Source organism: Passer domesticus, chromosome 3 (genome assembly GCF_036417665.1).
Source record: "Passer domesticus isolate bPasDom1 chromosome 3, bPasDom1.hap1, whole genome shotgun sequence".
Taxonomy (NCBI): domain Eukaryota; kingdom Metazoa; phylum Chordata; class Aves; order Passeriformes; family Passeridae; genus Passer; species Passer domesticus.
Genome location: NC_087476.1, coordinates 3,882,735 through 3,905,311, shown reverse-complemented (window position 1 = coordinate 3,905,311; position 22,577 = coordinate 3,882,735). Strand labels below are relative to the sequence as shown.

General features: G+C 49.2%; 2 protein-coding genes and 1 non-coding gene across 4 annotated transcripts; 2 read left to right on the top strand and 1 right to left on the bottom strand.

Moving 5' to 3' along the window:
* Position 1: 1 nt before the first annotated feature.
* On the bottom strand, positions 2-73 carry TRNAW-CCA (transfer RNA tryptophan (anticodon CCA)). Its single transcript has one exon. It is a non-coding gene; the product is annotated as a tRNA-Trp (tRNA).
* Positions 74-3,717: 3,644 nt separating this feature from the next.
* Positions 3,718-6,273, top strand: LOC135297853 (gallinacin-11-like). The gene is made up of 3 exons (XM_064415802.1): positions 3,718-3,775; positions 4,669-4,797; positions 5,886-6,273. The coding sequence occupies exons 1-3, from the start codon at positions 3,718-3,720 to the stop codon at positions 6,011-6,013; spliced, it is 315 nt and encodes a 104-aa protein (XP_064271872.1). The 3' UTR covers positions 6,014-6,273.
* Positions 6,274-7,200: 927 nt separating this feature from the next.
* LOC135295834 (gallinacin-13-like) lies at positions 7,201-18,544 on the top strand. Of its 2 annotated transcripts, XR_010357903.1 has the most exons (5): positions 7,201-7,509; positions 7,601-7,734; positions 8,271-8,928; positions 13,314-13,439; positions 13,540-13,982. XR_010357903.1 is itself a non-coding variant. In XM_064411608.1 (4 exons), the coding sequence occupies exons 3-4, from the start codon at positions 14,408-14,410 to the stop codon at positions 16,762-16,764; spliced, it is 186 nt and encodes a 61-aa protein (XP_064267678.1). In that variant the 5' UTR covers positions 8,415-8,928; positions 13,314-13,439; positions 13,540-14,407; the 3' UTR covers positions 16,765-18,544. The 2 variants fall into 2 exon arrangements, 1 of the variants encoding a protein (XP_064267678.1); XM_064411608.1 differs by lacking the exons at positions 7,201-7,509; positions 7,601-7,734 and adding an exon at positions 16,640-18,544 and having other exon boundaries at positions 8,415-8,928; positions 13,540-14,468.
* The last annotated feature ends 4,033 nt before the right edge of the window (positions 18,545-22,577 follow it).

The window sequence follows — 22,577 nt, the reverse complement described above, 5'->3', positions numbered from 1 at the left end:
CTGACCCCGGTGTGATTTGAACACACAACCTTCTGATCTGGAGTCAGACGCGCTGCCCTTGCGCCACGAGGTCAGGATGGAGGGGTCCAGGGGCCTGGGATTGGCCGCTGGGAATGTCCTTTCCATGGCGACCACCCCAGGGTGTCCCTGCACCCCAGCAGCAGGGCTGTGGCAGGAGGGGCAACCTGAGGGGAGGGCGGCTGCAGAGACCAGCCCAGGCTGCAGGATGAAGGTGTGGGGAGGGATGAAAGGCCCTACAGGGTCAGTGAGGGCAGGAACCACGCTCAGGGATGCTCCAAGGGAGGATGGTGGCCCAGGGGGGAACACAGGACAGCCCAAGGTGGGTTTGGCTGTAGACTCTGAAATGGTTTTGGTAAAGTGGAGCACACGTGGGCTCAGGCCATTCACAGCTCCTGATGTCCTGCCCCAGCCACAGCCCTGTGCTGGCTGGGAGTGGCACCTGGAGCTCCTGCAAGGAGGGCAGGATGTCCCCCCACTTCAGGCAAGGTCCACCACCAGCTCCAGCTGCCCAGTCCTTTCCTCATGGGTGCTTGGGGCAAGGCTGCCATGGACAGCAGTATCAGTAAGGAAGTGAAGCCTTCCTTAGCCCTCTCCAACTCCATTCCCAGCTTCATTCCCACCCCATGGAGACATGCTGGAGACAGTCTGCTGGGTACCAGGGTGTCTGGAGAGGGGCAATACAGGCAGGGGCTGTGGCCAGCAGTGCAATGGGCAAAGCCCCAGGAAAATCCTCCCTGGCTCAGCCTCTCCTGAGGCAGAGCTCTCAGTATTACTATAGTTATAGAGACTTTTAAAGCTATAGAAATGTTATAAAATTATATGAAGTTAGGAAATATTAACTTCATAGTTAAACACTTACCCTGAATATAAGAAACTCCCTCCAAAAAATTCGATTGATCTGTAAAATTTGTCTGAAACCAAATCCCATCCCTGCTGTCTAAACATATCAATAATCACCAGACATTTTCCCTGGGGATTACCAGTGCTGAGGATGGAGTAAAGAGGCATTTCCTCTTGCTTTTACCTTTCCACCAGAGCAAACCCTGCACCACGAGGTCACTCCCTCCCTCCAGCACCTTTTCCCACAAGAGGGAGCCAGGAACCAGCTCATGAGCTGTAAATCAGGCTGGAGATTAATTTAGTTCAGTGGAGAATCCTCCATCCCAAGGCCAGGCTGGAAATTCGGCTTGTTTCCTTCCTGGAAATACAGTGTTTTTTCCTCCACAGCCCAAAGGTTTTGCTTATTCAACCCCAATGGTTGCTGTTAGATTTCCCCCCCATATTTTTCCCTGCTGACCACCCCCAGTGGCACCTTTCCTCATCCATCCCACTCTGTCACTTGCTGCTCACAATGTTGTAAATAAAGTCAGGTTTTCAGCCAGTTCTAGGACCACTTCAGCCCAACTGCAGTCAAATCCTGCTGATTTACATTGCCACAACACAAATCTGGTTAAGTGCTCTGGGAAAGCAGATGTTTCCCATAAATTTAGCATCCCAGGTATTATTTTCAGAGCTGTGCCGTGACTGAAAACTTCAAAATGAATGAGAAGTCTTCCCTTGTCATAAAAACTCCCTTACTCAAAGGGTGTGAGTCCCAGGCCAGATCAGCAAAACCCTCCAGGGGTGGGGACTTCACCACTGCCCTGGGCAGCTGTGCCAGGGCTGGACACAGCTTTCTGTGAAGGCATTTTTCCTAATTTCCAATCTAAACCTCCCCTGGTGCAATTTGTGGTGATTCCTATTGCTCTGTCCCTTTTTTTTATTGGGAGAGGATCCTGACCCACCCCTGGCTGTCCCCTCCTGTCAGGGAGTTGTGCAGAGCCACAAGGTCCCCCCTGAGCCTCCTTTTCTCCAGACTGAGCCCCTTTCCCAGCTCCCTCAGCAGCTCCTCACAAGAGATCCTTAGGCAAGGGGCAGAACTTCCACTATGTGTGAGCATTTCTTTTGTGATCCATATAAAACACCTGGAATAACCTGGGAAAGTAACCTGGGAAAGGAGGAGAACAAAAAAGAGCAAAGAAAGTGCAGAGGCAACAAGGCAGACTGAGACGGTACTTGAAAGAGTTGGGGTTTTTCCTTGGATAATTTCTGATCCTAATTTGAAGGGGACTGTGATTGTATGAGCACTTGTGGTCTGATAGTGAAAACATTCTGGAAATTATGGAGAGGGATTTTGAATGTGAAATTACTGGGCAGTCACTCCTCTTCCACTATTGTTAACACACTTAAGGTTTTAAATTTGTACTTCACCTCCCACGGAGATAAAATTTTAAAAGACAAACATTTCCAGGTCATCGCTACAGAACATGACCATTTTTTTTGTGATGTAAAAAATAATTGTTGAGAAAGCCGAGTGTCTGCTCCAGTGTGACAAAGTACAACGACAGATCTTAAGAGCTGAGATGAATATCTCAGCTAGGATCCCTTTGGTTCAGAGGGAACCTGAGCCAGCTGAAGGGCTTTTGTTGCAGCTTTTGTTTCATCCCTGTCCCTGGAGTACCTGGAAATGGACACAAACACCTCTCCTTCAGGACTGGATGGCACCCGCAAATTTACAGCGGAAAGCAAACAAAGAAAGCAGGGAGGCAGACAGAGAACAATGCACATGGCTGAGGGGGAGGTTTGCATTTTGTACTGTTGATATCGAGGCTGCTGGGTCAGAACAACATCAATAAATACCGTGTACAGAAAGAGGCTGAAGTAAATGATGGAGGGAGAACCTGAGCTGTCAGCTGCCACTTCCACTTGTCTGTTGATATCATTCAAACTCTGTACAGAGGAATGCTGAGGCAAACTCATTAATTTCACTTGTCATGTGCTCTTTGTGCACCTCCAAAGTTGAAGGTGCTGCTGGTGACTGATAATCTGCACTTCATGTATCATAGCAACATGGAATGGCAGAAGGGTTTGGGATGAAAAGGATCTGAAAAATCATCTCATTCCAACCCTCTGACATGGAAAGGAAGACCTTCCACTAGACCACTTTTTTTTTTTCTTCACAGCACCTTTCACAGAAAAAAATACAACTATTTTATATGTTTGTCTATGGAATGATCATAATAATTTATTTCTTTATCTTGGGAACAGATGTTGCATCACAGGACAAGTAGCAGGATCAGATATTTTTTGTTGTCAAGAGAAGCTGTGGCTGCCGCTGGATCCCTGGAACTGTCCAAGGCCAGGCTGGATGGGGCTTGGAGTAACCTGGGATAGTGAAAGCTGTCCCTGCCCATGGCAGGGGCTTGGACTGGATGATCTCTAAAGTCCTTTCCAACCCAAACTGTTCTATGATTCCATGATGATTCTATCATATTCCAGCTGCCTTCTCTCCCACCAAACAATGGCTTAATTTCCTCCAGATAACCCATTACCAGCCACATTGACATTTCAAGTTAATGATGCTCTCTGGGTGGATCCATATTGATAAGGGGCCCTCCCAGCAGCCTTCCCAGTGGCCAGGCAGGCAGGCACAGCTCTTTGTCCCCTTGTTTTTGTGCCCCTGAGCCATTGTTCAGGTTTAGCCACGTGCAGAGGTCAGGCTGTACCCGCTGCCTTCCCCTGCCACCCCTGCCAAGGTTCCCCAGACAGCCACAGGGGTTCCCACTGCCCTATAAATGCCAGAGTGCTCCCTCCTCCCCTGCTCAAAGGTTCTGGCATTGTGTCCCTGTCTCCACACTGCAGCTGAGACCTTCCACCATGAAGCTCTTCTCCTGCCTCATGGCTCTTCTTCTTTTCCTCCTCCAGGCTGTTCCAGGTAAGGGCCAAGCCCCACGCTGGGGTTTGCCTGTGCAGGAGGTACAGCTGGCTCCTGTGGTGGTGCAGAGTGTTCTCCTCAGCTCCTTTTCTTAGAGCCGTTCCCTGTTTCTCAGTCTAGAAGCAGAATGGTGAGCAGGTGTCACACCAGAACCTCCCCACACAAGATTCTGCCAGGTGTTGGGTCCATCTTTGAAATGTCTTTTGTGGCACTATTGGATGGTGGCACCATGGAAATCACCTCCTCTTCTAACCGCAGGGTTAAAAATTGTCTCTTCTGTGTACTGTAGAGAGAGCAGAGGTGTTCCCTGGTATTGTTCAGGTTGAACTTCACCACTGACTTCAGCTGTCTGAATATTCTGGTTCCCCTTCCTCAGCCCTTCTGCTGCACTGACTCATCTTCTGATTGTGTTTTTATCCTACATGCTCTTCATGCTTAATGAACCTCCTCACCTTGAAGAAAGGCTTCCAGAGAAAGAAGGGACTGGGCAAACTGCTTGTTCCTGTTAATTGAGCCAGATCCTGCTTTTGGGGGTTTTTAAAAGCCATTATTTTATCTTCAGAGCACATGGTGATCATGCTGTCCTTTGCATGTCCCTGCAGCGCTGCAGTCCCAGAACTCAGAAGCATCCAAGACTGGGCTGCTCCTTCCCATTATAGCACAAATGGCCAGGATATGTTCATAAAATTGCCATCAACCTCTATGTTTCACTCCGGTTGTACAACAAACCTTCCTTGAAATGCTCTGAGGTCCCATGAGTTCCTCAAAACTTCTGGGTTTTGGGGGTATTTATGTCAGATTCCTAACCGGGGTCTGTGGGGTTTCATCAGGAGGGATGGAGATGAGAATGGACTGATCCTGCAGCACAGCTGGGAATCCCATTCCCCCCGTAGGTCTCGGCTTGCCCAGGGACACCTTGCGTTGTTTGGAATACCACGGATACTGCTTCCACCTGAAATCCTGCCCAGAGCCCTTTGCTGCCTTTGGGACTTGCTATCGGCGCCGGAGGACCTGCTGTGTTGGTACGTGTGGGAGCCCTGCCAGGAGGGCAAAATCTGGGGGGAACTCAGCAAAACAAACTTTGCCTCCAATTCATAGAATCGCAGAATGGTTTGGGTTGGAAGGGAGCTCGAATCCATCATCTCACGGTGAACTCATCCAGTTCCACCCCCTGCCATGGGCAGGGACACCTTCCACTAGCCCAGGTTGCTCCAAACCCCATCCAGTCTGGCCTTGGACATTTCCAGGCACAGGGTCTAAGCCATCTCTTTCCAGGTACAAAGATGGACCTGTGTGTTCCTCCACTGACATCAGTGTGGAGTCTTCGGGGCTGGCTAAAATAACCAAAGCTCTGCCTCCATCTGGGGAAATAAAATAGAAGTTTTGGCCCACAAGAGAGTCCTCTTTCCTTGGTAAATCTTCCTATTTGGCTGCACCCACTCTGCCGTGCTTAATAGGTGCCAACTGATCTTTTCCCTGTTATTTTATCTGAATCTTCACAGAATTGCTTGGTTTTGGTGCTCCTCGATAGATAATCCTCAGCATAAAACATTCATGAGTATATACTTCAGAAACAACTGTGCTAATCCTAAAGTTCCTCTGATCCAGTATCCTGGATCTGTCCGTGGCCAGAAGTGGATATTTCCTTGCAGTTACTCTGTGTTTGTAAAGTGAACACAACCATATAATTACATTTTTTAATATATTATTCTGGCTTTCGTGAAATTGCAGCTTAGGATTTTTAGATTTAGACACCCTTGTGTTTAATAGATCTTACTGGATTTTTCCCTCCAGGTTAGGAATTCCTTCAATTTCTTTTAAAACCTCATCCCTCACAATTTTTTTCAGTGCCACCTACTTGAAATGTAGTCATTCTGCATTCATTTTTTTCACAGCTCTACAATACCCCTCCCTCAGTTAATGCTTTTTCAAGCTGGTGGGACACAAATTCCTTCTTTTACAAAAGTGCTGTGATAAGCCCCAAAGCTCATTTTTGTGTCTTTGCTTTTGAAGACACAGTAAACACAACTTCCCAACAATTTTCGTGTATGACATTGTTTGGATGGCAGTGTCAGGTTTCCTGGTTTGACTTTAACCCTCTGAATTGCAGACACAACATCCAACTTCCACATCTGCCAAGATGAGGGGGGCCATTGTGTGCCCCCAGAGGTCAGATGTCTGCAAGAGCAAGAGGGGCTCTGCCCTCGCCGAGGATGGAAGTGCTGCACAGAAGTGTGACAAGGACCTCGTGGGACTGCAGAAAACCATGGGAATGAACAGCCAAGAAAGAAAACAAGTTTTACTCCAAGTGCTGTAGATGTGTCTGCTGTTCTCAACATGCGAAGTGTGTAATTAACTAGAGGTGACATGTGTCTTTATATAAAGAAGGCAATAAGTGCTAAATAAACAGGTGCAACAGTCTTATGGAAAGAGGCAGAATGTCTCTCTATTACACCCACGTGCAGTATTACACAAAAATTTGCTGTTGCATCCTTGGAAACCCCCTCCCCTAATCCTTCTTACCAGCCTAATCTTATTTACCATGTTTGATTTTACACTTGAATGCCTTAGAAGACTGAGGACACTTAATCACAGAATCATTAAGGTTGGAAAAGATCTCCAAGGTCATCGAGCCCAACCTGTGACCGATCCCCACCCTGTCACCCAGCCCAGAGCACTGAGTGCCACATCCAGTCATTGCTTGGACGCTTCAAGGAGCAGCTGAGGGAGCTGGAAAGGGGCTCAGCCTGGAGAAAAGGAGGCTCAGGGAGGACCTTGTGGCTCTGCACAGCTCCCTGACAGGAAGGGACAGCTGGGGGGATCAGGCTCTGCTCCCAGGGAACAGGGACAGGATGTGACAAAACAGCCTCAGGCTGTGCCAGGGGATGGTCAGGTTGGACATCAGGAGAAATTTCTTCATGGAAAGGGTGGTCAGGCATTAAAACAGGGCGCCCAGGGCAGTGATGGAGTCCCCGTCTCTGAAAGATTTAAAAGAGAGACAGCTGTGGCATTTAGGGACATGATTTAGTGGTGGCTTGGAACAGCTGGGGATTGGTTGGACTCAATGAACTTGAAGGCCCTTTCCAACCTAAATGACTATGATTTTAGTTATGTTGCTCTGATTGGGTATTTTTTTAGGGAGAAAGGGGTTTTTAATTTTACTCTTTAGCCTGCCAGTTTAAGATGTGTTCACAGAGCAGTTTTATTACAGAGCTGAAGAGACAGCAAACAGCAGGGCCAGGCAGGGCAGCTGGAATATCAGATTTTACAGCCAGAGCTGCACACTCACCACAGATTTACCACCACAGGGTGCACTGCTGAACTAAGAGCTCTTCCACCAGCACTGTGTGCTCATCACACTCAGGAATGAAGCCTCCCAAATTCCTCGGAAGCCAAAGCTGGGGGGAAAAATAACACCCAGGTTTCAGCTGGAGAAAATATTCACACGAGCTCAGATTAAAAACTAATCACTCCCAGCTTGCATCCTTCTCCTCACTGCAGATCCTCAGAACTCTTCCCTTGCAGGTTGCTTCCCTCCTCCCTGTCACTTCCAAGGGATTTTGCTGGCTGCAGGTGAAGGGCAGAGGATCTCCCTGAGTTTCTCTTTTTTTTTTTTTTTTTTTCCAGCTGGAATTCTACCAGCCCAAAATGCCAGCTGCCAAGGAGAGGAATCAGGAAAGCCAGTAGCCAGTGAACATGAAAAAAGTCAACATTGTTTGGAGCAGCAGCGCAGGGTCAGAACGACACGAAAGGATTTCTCAGCAGCAAATGTTTCTCCAGGGACTGGAATATAATTAACTCCTGCCTACTCCTCCCCTCTTCCAGGATGCCATCCAGCATGCCAGCAGCACACAGAGGCTTCTGTGAAATCTCACTCCCAGCCCTGCGATTTTCCAGCAGAGCCAAAGGAATGGGGATCCTCGTGCTTGTTCTCATATTCATCTCCCTGACCCAGCATGGTAAGACCAGGAAGGCCTGGGGTGGTGAACAGGATATCTGGGTACAGGGATAATCTTTCTTCACTGTGTGATAGGTACTGAGGAAAGAGGTTTTCTGGGTGAGGTACTTTGGGAAAATTCATTATTTAATCCCTTGGGGGAATACAAAATATGAACAGGGAGGAAGCTGTGAAAATGGAGTTGGGAGAAGCCCTAAAGGAGAAACCTTGTGCTCTGGGAAAATGTTCCTGCCTTTTCTCAGGCTGCAGTTGCCTCCTTGGCAGGGAGAGGACAACCCCTCTGACCTCCCATGCACAGTCTTTGCCAACATCCTGAAAAAACAACTCCTTGATAAAACATTCCTTGAGGGAGGTTGGCTCAGCAGCTTGGGATTTCCAACATGGATATCTGAACCTGTCTGTGGGATGGGGATCCTGGGTGTGCCCGAGGTGCCCAGGTTCTCTGTGTGCTCCCAGTGCTGGCTTGGCTGGCTGGGAACATGGTGCCAGAAGGAACCCCACTAATTTTATCCACGAATTTGCTGCTCCCTTGTCCAGGAGAGGCTCACGGACCAGACAGCTGTAACCACGGAGGGGGCTTGTGCCGAGTGGGAAGCTGTGTTTCTGGTGAATACCTGGCTCAGTACTGCTTTGAACCCGTCATTCTCTGCTGCAGAAATCTGTCACCCGCCACCACAGAGAGCTGAAGGTTTCCAGAGGAGCCACTGCAGCATGTGGAGAGCTGCAGGCTCCACTGGCACGGCACAAGCAGCTGTGGGGAAGGAGATTTTCTGGTTTCTGTGGCTGTTGCTCCCCTGAGAGAATATACTTGTGGATTCACTCATGAATCCTGAATGATTCCTGAACACATTGGTTTTGCTGTAACTTTTTTTTAGGAGAAACTGGGGCCACCCATATCTGTGGCCCTTTTGGGACTCTGATTGTTATCTGACATGCCCAGGTGAAAAATTGCCTTTCTGCTTACCTGAAACCAATAAACCTGAGGTTTAACAAAGCAGCAAGTGCCCACCTGTGAGTCAGCAAAGCTGCTAGTGGTGGGATAACACTGATCAGGAGGGACCACAGCATTCCTCACCTCTCCAGAACACCAGGGGGACTCTGTGCCTTTATTTCCCTTCCCAGAGAAAACAGCTGCAGTGGGGAAAATAATTTTGGCATCACTGTTGGTGCAAAAGGCACCTGGTTTGACATGAAGGTGAGGGTGGCCTGTGCTTCTCAGGCAAGATCCACCCCCATCCACGTCTCCTTTCCAGGCTGGGCCAGGGTTTCAAGGCATTCATGGAATCCCAGAGTGGTTTGGAAGGGACATTAAAGATCATCTCATTGCCATGGGCAGGGACACCTTCCACTATCCCAGGCTGCTCCAATATCCTGGCCTTGGATACTTCCAGGAATGGGGCAGCCACAGCTTCCCTGGGCACCCTGTGCCAGGGCCTCACCACCCTCAGAAGGAACAATTTTTTTTTCCCTAAGATCCTAGCTTTACTTGTTTTAAACATGGTGGGGAGGGGATCTGAAAGCTGTGTCCCATTGCCCTGACAGGCTGCCCTCTCCATCCATGGACTGCATTTCTGGTGCAACTCCTTTCTCTTTTGGTCACCCAGCCCCAAGGAAATCAGTCTCTTTGTCCCTCACAGCTTTCTTCCTGTGAGCTCCCTCAGCCTAAATTAATTTTCTGTCCAAATCCCCTCTCAGTCCTTCTGTGTCTTTTCAACACAAAATTTTGACACTTCCCTGCCTTTGTCAGCTCCTGGTCTCCCTTTCCAGGTAAAATGTTTCTCTCTGGGTCAATGATTTCTGTGAAAGCAAGGAAACAATGATGTAATGAGAGAGCTATGCCAACCAGCTGAGGCACTGGTCAGACTGAGCCAGGGAAAAGTCCTCCCTGGGAGATGAAATTCTTGTTCTGATGAGCCAAACAGGAAAATTCCCACTGACCTCACCAGGGTCAGGCCCCGCTGCCAGAGGGATGACAATTCATTCATCCAAGAGTCTCCATTCACTGATGAGCAGCCCTTGAGTCGTCACTGGGACTCCGGTGATGCCAGTGCTCCCCTGGAGATCCCTTGCAGCTGGATGAACCCTCAGGAGAGCCAGATAACCCAGAGCTGGCTGTTGGCTTGGGGACCGATTGTGAAAACAGGGAGAGGGCTGAACCCAGAGCCAAATTCCTGCCCATTTCCAGCCCATCCCTCTGACGCACGCTGATGTACGAGGACAGCACGGGGAGGGCTTTGAATCAAGGCACCTCTCCAAATCAAACAGTTTATTTCTCACATTCATCCACAGGGTTCATTGTTCCTGCCCCTCATCTGGGAATGCCCAGCCATCATGGTTACAGCCTGGTTTCCCAGGAAAGTGAAGAGTGGGCTCTTAGAGCTCACCTTGCACTTTTCTCTCATTTCTCTCAGGGCCTTCTGACCCTGATGTGCTTCAGACCTACTGCCAGTCCACCAGGAAAGGTGGAAAAGCTCAGTTTACAGGGAATATTGTCCCTCTGGCACTAATGGGCATGCTCACAGGCATGGTCCCTCTGTCCCACTGCTGTGTGCTCTCTTGTTTGTTGATCTGGATGGAAATAACCTTAAAAAAATGCCCAAACAACAACCAAAAAAAGAAACAAAAATCCATCATTATTTCTACCCAATGAATAAGATGAACTGAATTCCCTTCCAGTCTCACAGAGAGGGAGGGGAGAGAAAGCACCAAGGATAGGGTGGATGATGGAGAATGGCACTTCCAGACCTTATAAAACTGTTTTTTGTTGTGGTTTCTTTATCCCTGAACTCACCTGGGGCAAAGCAGCCAGCTCAGCTCATGGGGGGTTGCTTGAACAGCAGCATGAACTCCTTTGGTGTAAGTGTATGACAGGGAATGCTGCTCAAATTAATTAAACCCTAGTTGGAGTACCCTGTGACCCTGGGGAGGAGAAAGAATCATAAAATCATCACAGAATCCCAGAATGGTTTGGGTTGGAAGGGACCTTAAAGATCATCCAATTCCAATACCCTCCCATGGGCAGGTGAAAGCCAAATGAAGAAGAGGATTTTGGTGGGAAATTCTTCACTGAGCTTTGAACTCCAGCTGTCTGCACCTGATAGAGCTCAAAAGCCTACAAATAGTGGTTCTTTAGTACTACCTTAGCAAACCCATGCCTAAAGGAGATCCAGAAATCATCCAGAAATCTTGGGATGCATTATTGGGATCTCTGCAGCCACGCAGACAATCAGGATAGAGCTCTACCTTCATGCCAGGTCTGTCAGCCACCACAAGCCTGTTGGATAACTGGGGATTTCAGTCCATGAAATCATGGCATGGATTCCCTCAGCAGGATTTGTTTGCTGTTCCCAGGCAACAGGCCAGTGTTTGTTTGGTAAAGAGAGCCAAATCCTCCTCTTCTGCCCTGAAAACATCATTGTGATGTGTAATCAGGAGCAGGATGGTGCTGGATGGGCTCCTGCCTGGGAAAACTGAGGTGCCGTAGCCATGGACAGCCCCTTGGATCCAGGCTGGCTCTTACATCCCTGGCAATCCCACAGAAGCCAGTGCAACCCCCTGCATGCCTGGATCTTCCTTCACGCAACAGAAAAGGGCCCACATTCCAACATTCCACCCACTCACATGGAGCTCTTCCAAATCCTGTGGGGTGAAAGGAATCACCTCAGCACAGCCCAGCTCCAGGGTGTGCTGGGGAGATAAAACTGGTCAGGATTCAGAGGCTGTACCTACAGGAGTAAATCAGATCCTGTGAGGCTCAGAAGTTAGTGGCTGCTCAAATGTGCTGCCAGAAAATGAACTGTTTTCCATGCTGTTCCTTGGCATGGTTTGGAGGTGGGCACATGCCAGGAATGATCAATAAATGACACCTGGATGTGGTGTCACTGCACTGGAAAGGAGAAGTTAATTTCACAAGGTGTGCTCTGAACATTTTCTGTGGGGCAAAACCCATAATTTCTTACTGTGTCTGGCTCTGGGGGCCTCTACTTAAGACAAACATGGACCTGTTAAAGAGAGTTCTGAGAATGCCATGGAGAGTGGTCTGGAATGAGATCCATGGAGGGTTTCTGGACTGGGGCTGACCCCAGAGCTGAGCCCACGATCATTTCCTCACAGGTTGAATTGCAGGGCTCTATCAGTGCTTCCTTGCTTGGCAAAATGCTGTCAGTGGGTTTCGGAGTAGGAGGTGGCATCACAAGCTGGCAAAAGGGTTCATTCTCCCAAGGAATTGCTGCTGCTGGCACAAACTTATCCCAGGATTCATTTAAAAATCAGCCTGCTCAGGTCCTGGCCTGAAGGCAATGAAGTCAGTGGAAACATCCTTCCCATTTGGGGACAGAGAGCAGATATAGATTGATTCAACTCCTCCCAGCCCCAAAACCTCTCAAGCACCCAGGAGCCGATTCCCGTGCCACGTGTCTGAGCACAGATCAGCCTTTGTGCATGGTGAGCTCTGAAAAAAGACATCTGCTGGCAGGTTGGGAAGCAGGGGAGGGTGGGAGGCTGCTGGGGCAGCCCCAGTGGGCTCACCAGAGCCTGAGGCCAACACGGCAGCAGGACCACGCCAAGGGGAGCCAGACCAGCTGTTGTACAAGCAGTGGCCCAAGGGACAGAGATTTCCTGCCCATGATTTCTGGAGGAAATCTGGTTTTTGTTGGTACTGCATAGTCCTGGATTTCTTTCCCAAGGCACGTTCTGCAACTCAACCCATGTACCACAGCTGCAGAGCTGGGGTTTGTAGCGGTGTGGTGGATGCAGCCTGGTCCCCATGGAGCCTGCAGCATCCAAACAGCTCCGTGGTGCTTCTTCTACCACAGGAGAGCAGCTGAGCTGGAGACAAACACCTGGAGTTTTGCCATTTGTCATTGGGAACACCGTGGCCACGTGGTACCCTGGCTCCACGCTCCACATCCTCTCTGGAGAACACCAAGCCATCTGCACACACATGTTCAGACACTTCAGGTCACACAGAGCAGGACGCTCACAGGAGCATCCACACACTCCTTCCTGCTTAGCTCAAGGACTGCTGTCTCCTTTCTGCTGGACAAGCTCTGCCCAAATTCTTTGCTTTGGAGGTTCTTTCCTGTGAGGATGGTGAGGCCCTGGCACAGGTTTCACAGAGGAAATGTGGCTGCTCCAACCCTGGAAGTGTCCAAGGCCAGGTTGGATGAGACTTGGAGCAGCCTGGGATAGTGGAAGGTGTCCCTGCCCATGAAAGGGATTGGAATGAGATTTTTTTTTTATCATTATCTTCCCACCCAAACCAATCCACGATTCCATAATTCCAGGAAATCTCGCTGCACCATCTCTGACATTGGAGATGCCAATCCTCAGAGGTACAGGGTAGGTTATTGCCTTCCACCCAGGGAGGGCACCAACACTTCTCCAGGGGCTCACACACATCCTTGCATCCAGCTGTCCCCCAGGTGTGTTTCCAGGTCCACCTCCCTTCCCAGGCTGTGCATGGCCAGTTTGCAGCACAGCCTGGTTAAGAGCTCAGTGTTCCCTACTCCAAAGTCCAACTGGTGAAGGCCCCTTTATCTGCACTGTTTGGTGAAGGTGATCCTTGTTCTGTTCAAGCAGCCTGAAGGACATGGGGTTTGCATTTTCCAGCACCCCCTGGCATCCAGCCTGCAAAGAAAAATCCATCGAGGTGACTTCTGAAGGGAAAAGGGAAGACTTGGTGATGGCCTCCGCTGCATCACCACTGTAAGAAAAACCTTTATAAAGTTTCTGTTTCCTCTTCCTCCATTTGTTGTTGGCTGGGGAACATTCCTGCTCATTGTTTGCTTTGTGTTGTTTTCCCAAGTTGAAATGCAGGTCTCACCTCTACTGATTTCCTGGAACTGACCTGGAGAACTGGTACAAACCTGAGAACCTGCCAGGATCTCTGGGAGAGCTGTAATCCACCTGCTTTCCTGATGCCACTGAGTACTGCAGGGAGGTGTCCCAGCTTTCCATTTGAATGACTACATAAATGAATAAAATATTAAATTTCCATTTTTTCCTGGCAGTTGTAAACAAAACCTTGGCAAGCATCCTCTCTGCAGCCTGGAAGTTGAGAAATTGAAGCAGACCCATGCTTTTTTTAAGGATCCCATTATTTTCAAGCCAGCTTTGTGTGTTGGGGAGTGCTGAGGAGGAGACTCTGGATTTTTTCACGCTTGACTGTGTCAGTGCTAAACACAGAGAGTAAGAGCTGGAAATGAAAAAAAAAAAAAAAAAAAAAACCAAAAACAAAACCCAAAACTTTGATACTGCAAACACTTGGACTGGATTTTAACATCACATGCTTGAGCCTAAAAACACAGAGCCAGACTGGGTCAGTCCCAACATCCTGTCTCCAGCAGCAAGCAGTAGCAGACTCCCCAGTGCTCAGTGTAATTGTCAACAAAACCCTGATTTTCCTCTCACTTTTTGGTCTTTTTCCTTCTATTTTTTTTCCCTTTATTTCCCCTTTATACTTTCTGTCTGTAACACGATGTGACTGAGAGCAGGCATACCCTGTGCAACTGTTTGCCGTCATGTTGAAATGCACCTGAGATTGACAAAGTTCCCTCCACTCCAGGAAAATTACACAACCCCCCTGGCCTCTATAAATCCAGAATTTGCCTCTTATTCCTCTCTTTAGGGCCCTTCACTCCTCCTCGGGGTGGAACCTCCACCCACACCAAGCCATGCGGGTTCTGCAGCTGCTCTTTGCAGTCCTTGTCATTCTCCTCCTCCAGGGAGCTCCGGGTAAGGACAAAATTCTCACAGGGGTTCCTGCAGGACTGTGGAGAGAGAAAAGGCAGGTTCCTACTCTTATGAGGTAGGAGAGGACAAGACAGGGCGCTGAAGTCAAGGCTGACCTTACTCGTGCTTCCAAGGAAAAATTTTATCCTGGGATGGTCTCCATTAAGTTCCTGCATGCAGCAGTCCTGAGTTCACAGGTTGTGCATCCCCTCCTGTCCGCACCCTCAAAACTCACCCAGAAAAGCTGGGCCAAAAACAGAAGCCTGAGCTTTGCTCCTGACCAGGATAAAATCCTCATCCTCCACAAAACAAGGAGAATCCCATTAAATTCTGCATGAGTGGAATACAAATGTGGCAAATGGAGGAAGATGCAAGTGTGACCAGAAGGTTGAGGGAGGTGATTTTCACCCTCTGATCTGCTCTGGTAAGATCCCACCTGCAAAGCTGCCTTCAGCTTTGGGATCCCCAGCATCAGAATCTGATGGAACAAGTCCAGAGGAGGTCATGGAGCTGCTCCAAGGGCTGGAGGCCCTCTGCTCTGAAGCCAGGCTGGGAGAGCTGGGGGTGTTCACCTGGAGAGGAGAAGACTCCAGGGAGAGCTCAGAGCCCCTTCCAGAGCCTAAAGGGGCTCCAGGAGAGTTGAAGAGGGACTTGGGATGAGGGATGGAGGGACAGGACAAGGGGGAATGGTTTTAAGCTGAAGGAGGGTAGGTGTAAATTAGATATTGGGAAGTAATTGTTCCCTGTGAGGGTGGTGAGGCCCTGGCACAGGTTGCCCAAAAAGACTGTGGACTGTCCATCCCTGGAAATGTTCAGGGCAAGGTTGGCTGGAGCTTGGATCAGCCTGGGATTGTGGAATGTGTCCCTGCCCATAGCAGGAAGTTGGAAGTAGATGGTCTTTAATGTCCATTCCAACTCAAATAATTCTGTGCATCTTTGATTCTATAAAATCAAAACTATATTTCAGGGAGAAAAAAAGAGAGAAAGGCAGATGTTTACCTTTTTTGTTTGTTTTCTTCTGGGATTCTGGTTTGATAGATATTTATTGTTTAGCTTGGCATTTTTGCAGTCTGCTTTTATACACATGTATACAGATTTGGGTTTCTTTCAGGTGTAAGGTCACTATCATGTTAGCAGGACTTTGGTGACACCACGTTTGCAGAAGGCAAACCTGATAACCAAAAAGAGGATATTTACTTGCTTAGCCTGTTTATGCTCTCATTTATTTAACTGAGGACAAGAAGGAGAGGGAGAAGGGTTTGCTCACTGCACTGGTGGTGGACCTCCAGAACTCCCAAACTTGGAGTTTCTGCTGTGTCTAAAGAGAAGCAGCACATGCCCTTTTAATCAAAACAGCAAAATATTCGAAAAACCCAAGCAAACAAAAACCCCAAACCACCAAGACGCCAAATAATCTCCAAACTAAACAACAGGTAAAACACCTGTTCCAAGAGGTACTTCTCTGTCTTTTCATGCTGTCCAGCCTCACCAAACTCATCCAACCTAACACAGCCAACCCAAACCTGGCTGTCTCACCCAGGCCAGTTGTTAGGAGACTCCCAGTGCTTGCTGGATTATTGTATTTGCAGGGTGCCCGGACGAAGGAAGGAATGATGAATCTGACTCCATGTTCTCAAAGGTTAATTTATTATTTTAAGATACTATATTATATTAAAGAATACTAAACTATACTATACTAAAGGATACAGAAAGGATATTTACAGAAGGCTAAAAAGATAATAGTGAAACTCGTGACTCTCTCTCCAGAGTCTGACACAGCTTGGCCCCAAGTGGCCAATGAGTCAAAACAATTCACATGAAACCAATGAAACAATCACCTGTTGGATAAACAATCTCCAACCACATTCCAAAGCAGCAAAACACAGGAGAAGCAAATGGGATAATATTGTTTTCCTTTTTCTCTGAGGCTTCCCAGCTTCCTAGGAGGAAAATCCTGAGCAAACGGATTTTTCAAAAAATATGAATGTGACACTGGATGGAGATGCTCCTCCCAAGCACATCTGATCCTCGCCATGGAACCAGCTGAATTTCCCTGCTGCCGACTGAGAGCATCCCATTGCTCAGCCACCAAAACCAGTGTCATTCCCAGTAGGTTTGGGGGCTCTGAGAAGGTTCCAGCTTTCCTAACCAGGTCTCCTGTCCTCTTTCCCCAGCAGCCAGAGGCCGTCCAGACACCCAGCAGTGCAGAAGCAACCGTGGCCACTGCCGGAGGCTCTGCTTCCACATGGAGCACTGGGAAGGGAGCTGCAGCAGCGGCCGCCTGCGCTGCTGCCGGTGACAGCAGCCACACCAGGGTGGTGTGACAGCCCCAGGAGAGCCAGCCCAGTGATCCTGCAGCCAGAACTGTACACAGAGCCTGCCCTCAGACGCCTCCATGCCTCCACGTGCAGCTTGGTTTGTCTACCACCAATAAACCTCTGGGTTTTCTGTGTCCTGCTGGGTCCGGAGTGCAGCCATGCTTCCCCCTCAGATGGACCACCCTGACTGACACTCGGGGGTTGCTGGTGCTGGAGGTGCACTGGGGGATCCAAATTGTCTGCACAAAGGTGGCAGATGTGGTGTAGGAGCAAGGGGTGTCCTTTCAGAGTGGCAGAAAGAGAGGGATCTGCTGGGCTGCTCCAGCAGTTATGAAACCTCTCTTTGGACCCATTCCTCCACTTCTGTCTCAGGCACTGACTTCAACAACCTCAATTTCTAGCTCTGTTCAAAAGAGACCACGGCAGGACTCGTCCTCTTCAAGGGGATGGATCCAAGACAGAGGTATGATTTTCCCTCCAGAAGTTCCTCTTCCTTGTTGTAGTTGAGATGGAGAAAATACAAAGCAACACACTCTATTTTCAGAAGGCTTCAAACTGATTTTATTACAGCATGCATGCTTCCTATGCATTCTTACAAAACTCGTAAGTTTACACTTTACTCATTGGTCATGAAAGACAAACAAAATGTTCATTGGAATAGGCAGTTGCAGGTTTCTCTTATTTTTTTCTTCTTTCTTTCTTGATTTCTATGTCAATGACCTTGGTAGAAAATTCTTTCAGGGGTAAACATGGATCCTCTTATCAAACTTCTCACAGAAGTCACTGTAAAATCTCTTCCATACTTCCTCTCCTGTAGCAACAAGGTGAACCTGGGTGGGTGCCTCAGATTATCCAGCCTGATCTCCTGGAAGATGTCCCTGATCTTTGCAGGAGTGCTGGACTTGGTGACCCTTAATGCCTCCTTCCAACCCAAACCATTCCATGACTCTGTGATCCACTTCTGTGAGGAGGCAAAGGTGGGTAAGGCTGAGAAATCCCTGTGGGGAAACAATTCAAACAATTCACCCAGTCTCACAGGGAGTGTGGTGTGTTCTGTATCTGCCCTGCTCCTGGATGGAGCCATTGCCAGGTGGAATCTTACTTCCATAGTGCAAATCATTCCAAACTCTATCCCAGTATCACCTGAGGGGTATCACTGCCTCTTGTCCTGCACGGGCTGATTTATTGAGTACAATTAAGAGTGGGAATGAGCCAAGGTCAAGTTCACTTCCAGCAACTCCTCACCAGGGAGTGAGAGTTGTTGGCTGTGGATTGTTGTTCACTCACTGAAGGAAGGGGAAATGTCCACTGTGGTGTGCTCTGGAGCAGGACCCCCAAAGCAATTCTTCATCTTTGAGGAATTGGTGGTGAGGTGGTGAGGTGGAATGGAGTTGGTGAGGTAGAAAGAAGGTGGTGTAGGAGGAGCAGGAATAGAGATGAAGGAGCTGTAAGCAGAGAGTTGGCTTGAAAGAGTATGAAGATCTCCTCAAGAGAAAGGCTGGAAGATTTAACACTGGAAACACTCAGTGTGGTGTTCACCCAGGACATGTAAGAAATGTGGTGTGCAAAATTCCCATCCTAAAACCCCCAGCTACACACCTGGCTTCAACTTAAATCCACCCTGCTATCCATCCTAGAGGCACCAGTCTTTCCCTGGAAGAAATCACTAAAACCAGTGACCCAGCTGTGCCTGCTGACACCCAGTGGAGATCTGCCCCATCTCTGGCTGGACTGTGAGCAGGGAAAGATCCCCTCACTCCTCCCCACCACGAATTGAGGCAGTGAGGGACTGCTGGGCTCCATGCTGGGATACCCCATCCTTGCTCGTGTGGCTCTGCAGGCTGCAAACACGGTGGCCATGTCTCCATGCAATCACCTCTCCTGGAAGCTTCTCCTCTCCGTTGAGTGACAGTCTGGCTCCTCGGGAGCCTCGGAAAGCTCAGCCAGAGGTTAGCAGCCACTGCGGCTCGCATGAGCCATCAGCCCCATCGAGAGATAAGGCTCCCCTTGATAACAGGACCTGCCAGAACTGAGCCTCCAGTTTTTCCACCTTTTTGAAGTCTGGCCGGTGAAGCTTTGCAGAACTTTGTCTTTTTGCCAAAGTAACCAACTTCCAGCTCCAGCCTTTGCCTTCCCTCCTTTTCCCCGGCCTCCTCCCCCTTGCCTTCCCTCTTCCTCCTCGCTCCTCCAAGAGCAGCCTCTCCGTGATAGGGATTCTGGGGGGAGGATGGACACGATGAGGGGGTGATGTCATCTGTTTTTGGCCCTTCAGAGGAGCGAGGGTTAGACACGTCTGCCTCTACCCAGCCTGGCGCCGGGAGCAACTGGGAGCCTTCCTCTGGCAGCCGCCCCTGCGCCTTATCAGGGGCAGGATGACATCCCGGGGCCGGGATGCCGGAGCTGCGAGGGGAAGGAGGTGGGGAGCCCCTGAATGTGAGCCCTGTGAGAGGTGTGCACGCCCGGCTGTGCACAGGGATGTGTCTGTGTGTGTGCCTGAGCTGGCTGGCAGCAGGGAAGTCGCTCCCAGCAGGATGGAGCCGGCAATCAGCCGCCGGACGAAGGGAAAGAGACTCTGTGCCAAAGCCAAGTCAAGGGTGATGCTGTCACCCAGGTCTGCTCCTGGGGGGTTTAACCTCTCATATCCCAGGCAGACAATCTGGAAAATCCATCTGAAAAAGGTTTGAAGATGCTCCTTGCCATCAAAGGAGAAGGTCAGGGCAGATGGAGGGAGATAAATTAATTTGTCCCATACCCAAAGCTCAGGGTCTGGAGTGCTGTCAAGCAGAGCTGGGTACAAATTTACCATGGAAATGGTTTTGAGATGGACCATTGTCTCCTTCTCTTGTTTTGGCACCTTCCTCCAAGGTGGAATGCAAAACCTTCATTCTTTGTAAAATGCTAACACCACCTCCTCTTTTCTTCTCTCCCCCAGAAAGGCAGTTTGATCAGAAAACAGTGAAGTATTTTTGGCTAAATCCAGAGAAAATTGGGCTTCCTATCTCCTACAACACAGCCTTCAGAAAGGAAAAGCCTTGTGGGACATGGGAGCCCAAGGAGAGAGACAGTCCCCTACAGCAATGGTCTTAAAATAAATTCAATTTTGTATTATTTATTAATGTTAGAAAGGATATTTTTCCCTCCATTCTGATGGATTATCATGCTCACTTTGGAGACCAGTGCTCTGGAGGGAAAGGGAAATTTTGGGGAGAGCATCTACAGCCCCTGAGGATTGGGACAGAAATCTAAACAACTGGTAGGTCTCCTTCCAGCTGGAAAATTTATAAAATTGATTATCTTTTGCTTGGAATAAATAAGGTTTTCTGCAGAAGTCGTTCTCAGTTGTTGTAACTAGAGTGAGAAATCAGATACCAATTAGATACCAAAAAAATAGGAGTGCTATAAAATCAGAGGGAATGGCCTCAAGCTGTGCCAGGGGAGGTTCAGGTTGGACACCAGGAGGAATTTCTCAATGGAAAGGGTGGTCAGGCTTTGGAAGGGGCTGCCCCAAGGAAGTTTGCAATCCCAATGCCTGGAGGTATCTAAGAAATGACTGGACGTGGCCCTCAGTCCTCTGGGCTGGTGACAAAGTAGGGATCAGTCACAGGCTGGACTCAATAGTCTTGGAAATCCTTTCCAACCTAAATGATTGCGTGATTCTGTGTCAAATGAACCTCTGCCAGCCAAACCCTGGCTCTTTTTCCCCCATGAATAAATTGGTGCCCTGTTCATACATCCCAAAAAGGGGACTGGGAAGAAACGCAGCCACTGGCACTGCCCTGTGCTGACCTCAACTCTCCACACCAGCACAAAAACCTGGCAGTGCCTCAGCCCCAGCATCTCAGAGGCTGTGTAATAAAATACACGTTTTTTTCTAGGCATAAATAAATGACTTCACCCTTCTGGCGAGCTGCTCTGGGCTCTTTCAGCAGCTCCACGTGGAAGAACGGCAGCGCTGGAGCAGCAGAGCCCCCTCTCCCCACAGAGGGAGCACTGGCTGATGGGGAGGCTCCAAAACAAACACCATGCTGAACAGCTGCTGGGCTGCTCCCCAGCACAACAGCAAAGCCACCTGAAGCCAAAATCTCCTGGCTCTCAGTTTGGAGATGCCCCAGGGCAGGGTGGAATTTGGGGAATGTGCAGGGGAATGGCTCTGCACCCCAAATGGGGAGGGTGGATGAGCCTTTTCCCCTCTCCAGCCTCCTCCCCAGGATCACAGCTTGCAGGACCCTTCCCCAAAATCCCACAGGCATTCAGGTCTTCTTCCAGGACTGTCCCCCCGTGCCTGGGATGGACACGAAAGCTGTCAGGAGTCTTTATTGTCCAGATCTTTGCGCCGTTATCAGCGACTCCCACACACTGGAAGTGAGATATGTGTGACAACATTTTTTCCATCAGCGAGCTTATCATGGCTGAGAAGAGTGGAAGGGGTTGGGGAGGGTGATGGGGAAGGGGAGGGGGAGGAGGAGGAGGGAAGGAGGGGAGGTGCATGGGCATGAACACCACCCAGCCCATCCTCCATCCACCCCACGATACCACATCTATGGAAGAAGGAGAGGAAAAAGAGGGTTTTGGAGCAATATGTTGTCAAAGCAGTTGTGTCAGACCCAAGGCCTCTTGACCCAGCAGAGCCAGTCCTAAATTCCTTGGGTAAGATCCAAAAACACCCTTCCTGCAAAAGCATCTCTTAATTCATATGGGTGTATGTACAAATGAGGAGATGTTCTGCAAGGATGTTGGCTGGGCTAGCAGGACCCCAAGGGGTCTGACCCCTCCTTGGTGTCAGGCAGATCCTTCCCAGGGCAGGGGGAAGCTCCAGCCAGCAGGAAAGGCATTAATGTGGAAAATATCTCAGCTGTATCAGACCACAGCAGAGCTACTGGGACCCCAGCACTGCATCTGTGGTTGAGAACTGTGTGCTGCATCTCATCGGGTTTCTGTTGTTGCCACTTTTCTCAAGCTCTGGGCCTACAACCCAGGTTTGTAGGGTAGAACCTGAAGCCTGTCCTTCCCTGTCTTCATCTGGAGGAGGTGGAGGGAGCAGAAGTAGGGAATGATTCTTTAAGACTGGAAGTTCATCCCCAGCCTGGAGGATCTGATGCCATGGTCCTGAGGCACCAAGAAACAGCAAAGTTTGTGCTGCAGGAGCTGTGGGGACAAAACCAAATCTGCAGCTGGGTGATGGAAGATTTTAGGGAATCACAAACCTTGGTGATAGAGATGTGGAGCTGGCAGCACTTGCCAGGGCAACAAGTCCCAGTGAGGCTTGCAGGACAAGCTAAAAATACAGATGTGATTTTACAGAATCCTGGATTGTTTTGGGTTGGAAGGGACCTGGAAAACCATCTCATTCCAGTCCCTTCCATGGGCAAGGACACCTTCCACTATCCCAGGTCGCTCCAAGCCCCATCCAGCCTGGCCCTGAACACTTCCAGGGACAGGGAGTCCACAGCTCCCCTGGGCAACCTCATCACCCCTATTGTAAAGAATTACTTCTTATTTTCAAAAGCTCTGGAAATCACTACATTTATTCCAAGTTCATGCATATCCCAAGTTTGCCATTAGCCCCTTTTCTCCCAAAGATCTGGGTGTCTGCTTGGCCCATAGCAGCCACTTCAAATGAAACACATTTCATTTGTGTTGGGGTGAAAAACACAGAAATTAAATAATCCCTCCCTCCAGGCTGCTGCTCTCAAGGAAAGACCAAGAAGGTGCTGCCCTGGTTTTACTTCAAGCTGAGGAGTCTGGCAGTGCTGTCTTGAGACTGTGGGGAGGTGATTGCCCAGAGGAACCAGCT

Excerpts from the sequence above, each read along its gene's own strand:
- LOC135295834 (XM_064411608.1), top strand. The coding sequence starts at position 14,408 with ATGCGGGTTCTGCAGCTGCTCTTTGCAGTCCTTGTCATTCTCCTCCTC. Across the intron at positions 14,469-16,639 it reads CCTCCTCCAGGGAGCTCCGG|CAGCCAGAGGCCGTCCAGAC; the intron begins GTAAGGACAAAA and ends CTCTTTCCCCAG.
- LOC135297853 (XM_064415802.1), top strand. The coding sequence starts at position 3,718 with ATGAAGCTCTTCTCCTGCCTCATGGCTCTTCTTCTTTTCCTCCTCCAG. Across the intron at positions 3,776-4,668 it reads CCTCCTCCAGGCTGTTCCAG|GTCTCGGCTTGCCCAGGGAC; the intron begins GTAAGGGCCAAG and ends TTCCCCCCGTAG. Across the intron at positions 4,798-5,885 it reads CCGGAGGACCTGCTGTGTTG|ACACAACATCCAACTTCCAC; the intron begins GTACGTGTGGGA and ends TCTGAATTGCAG.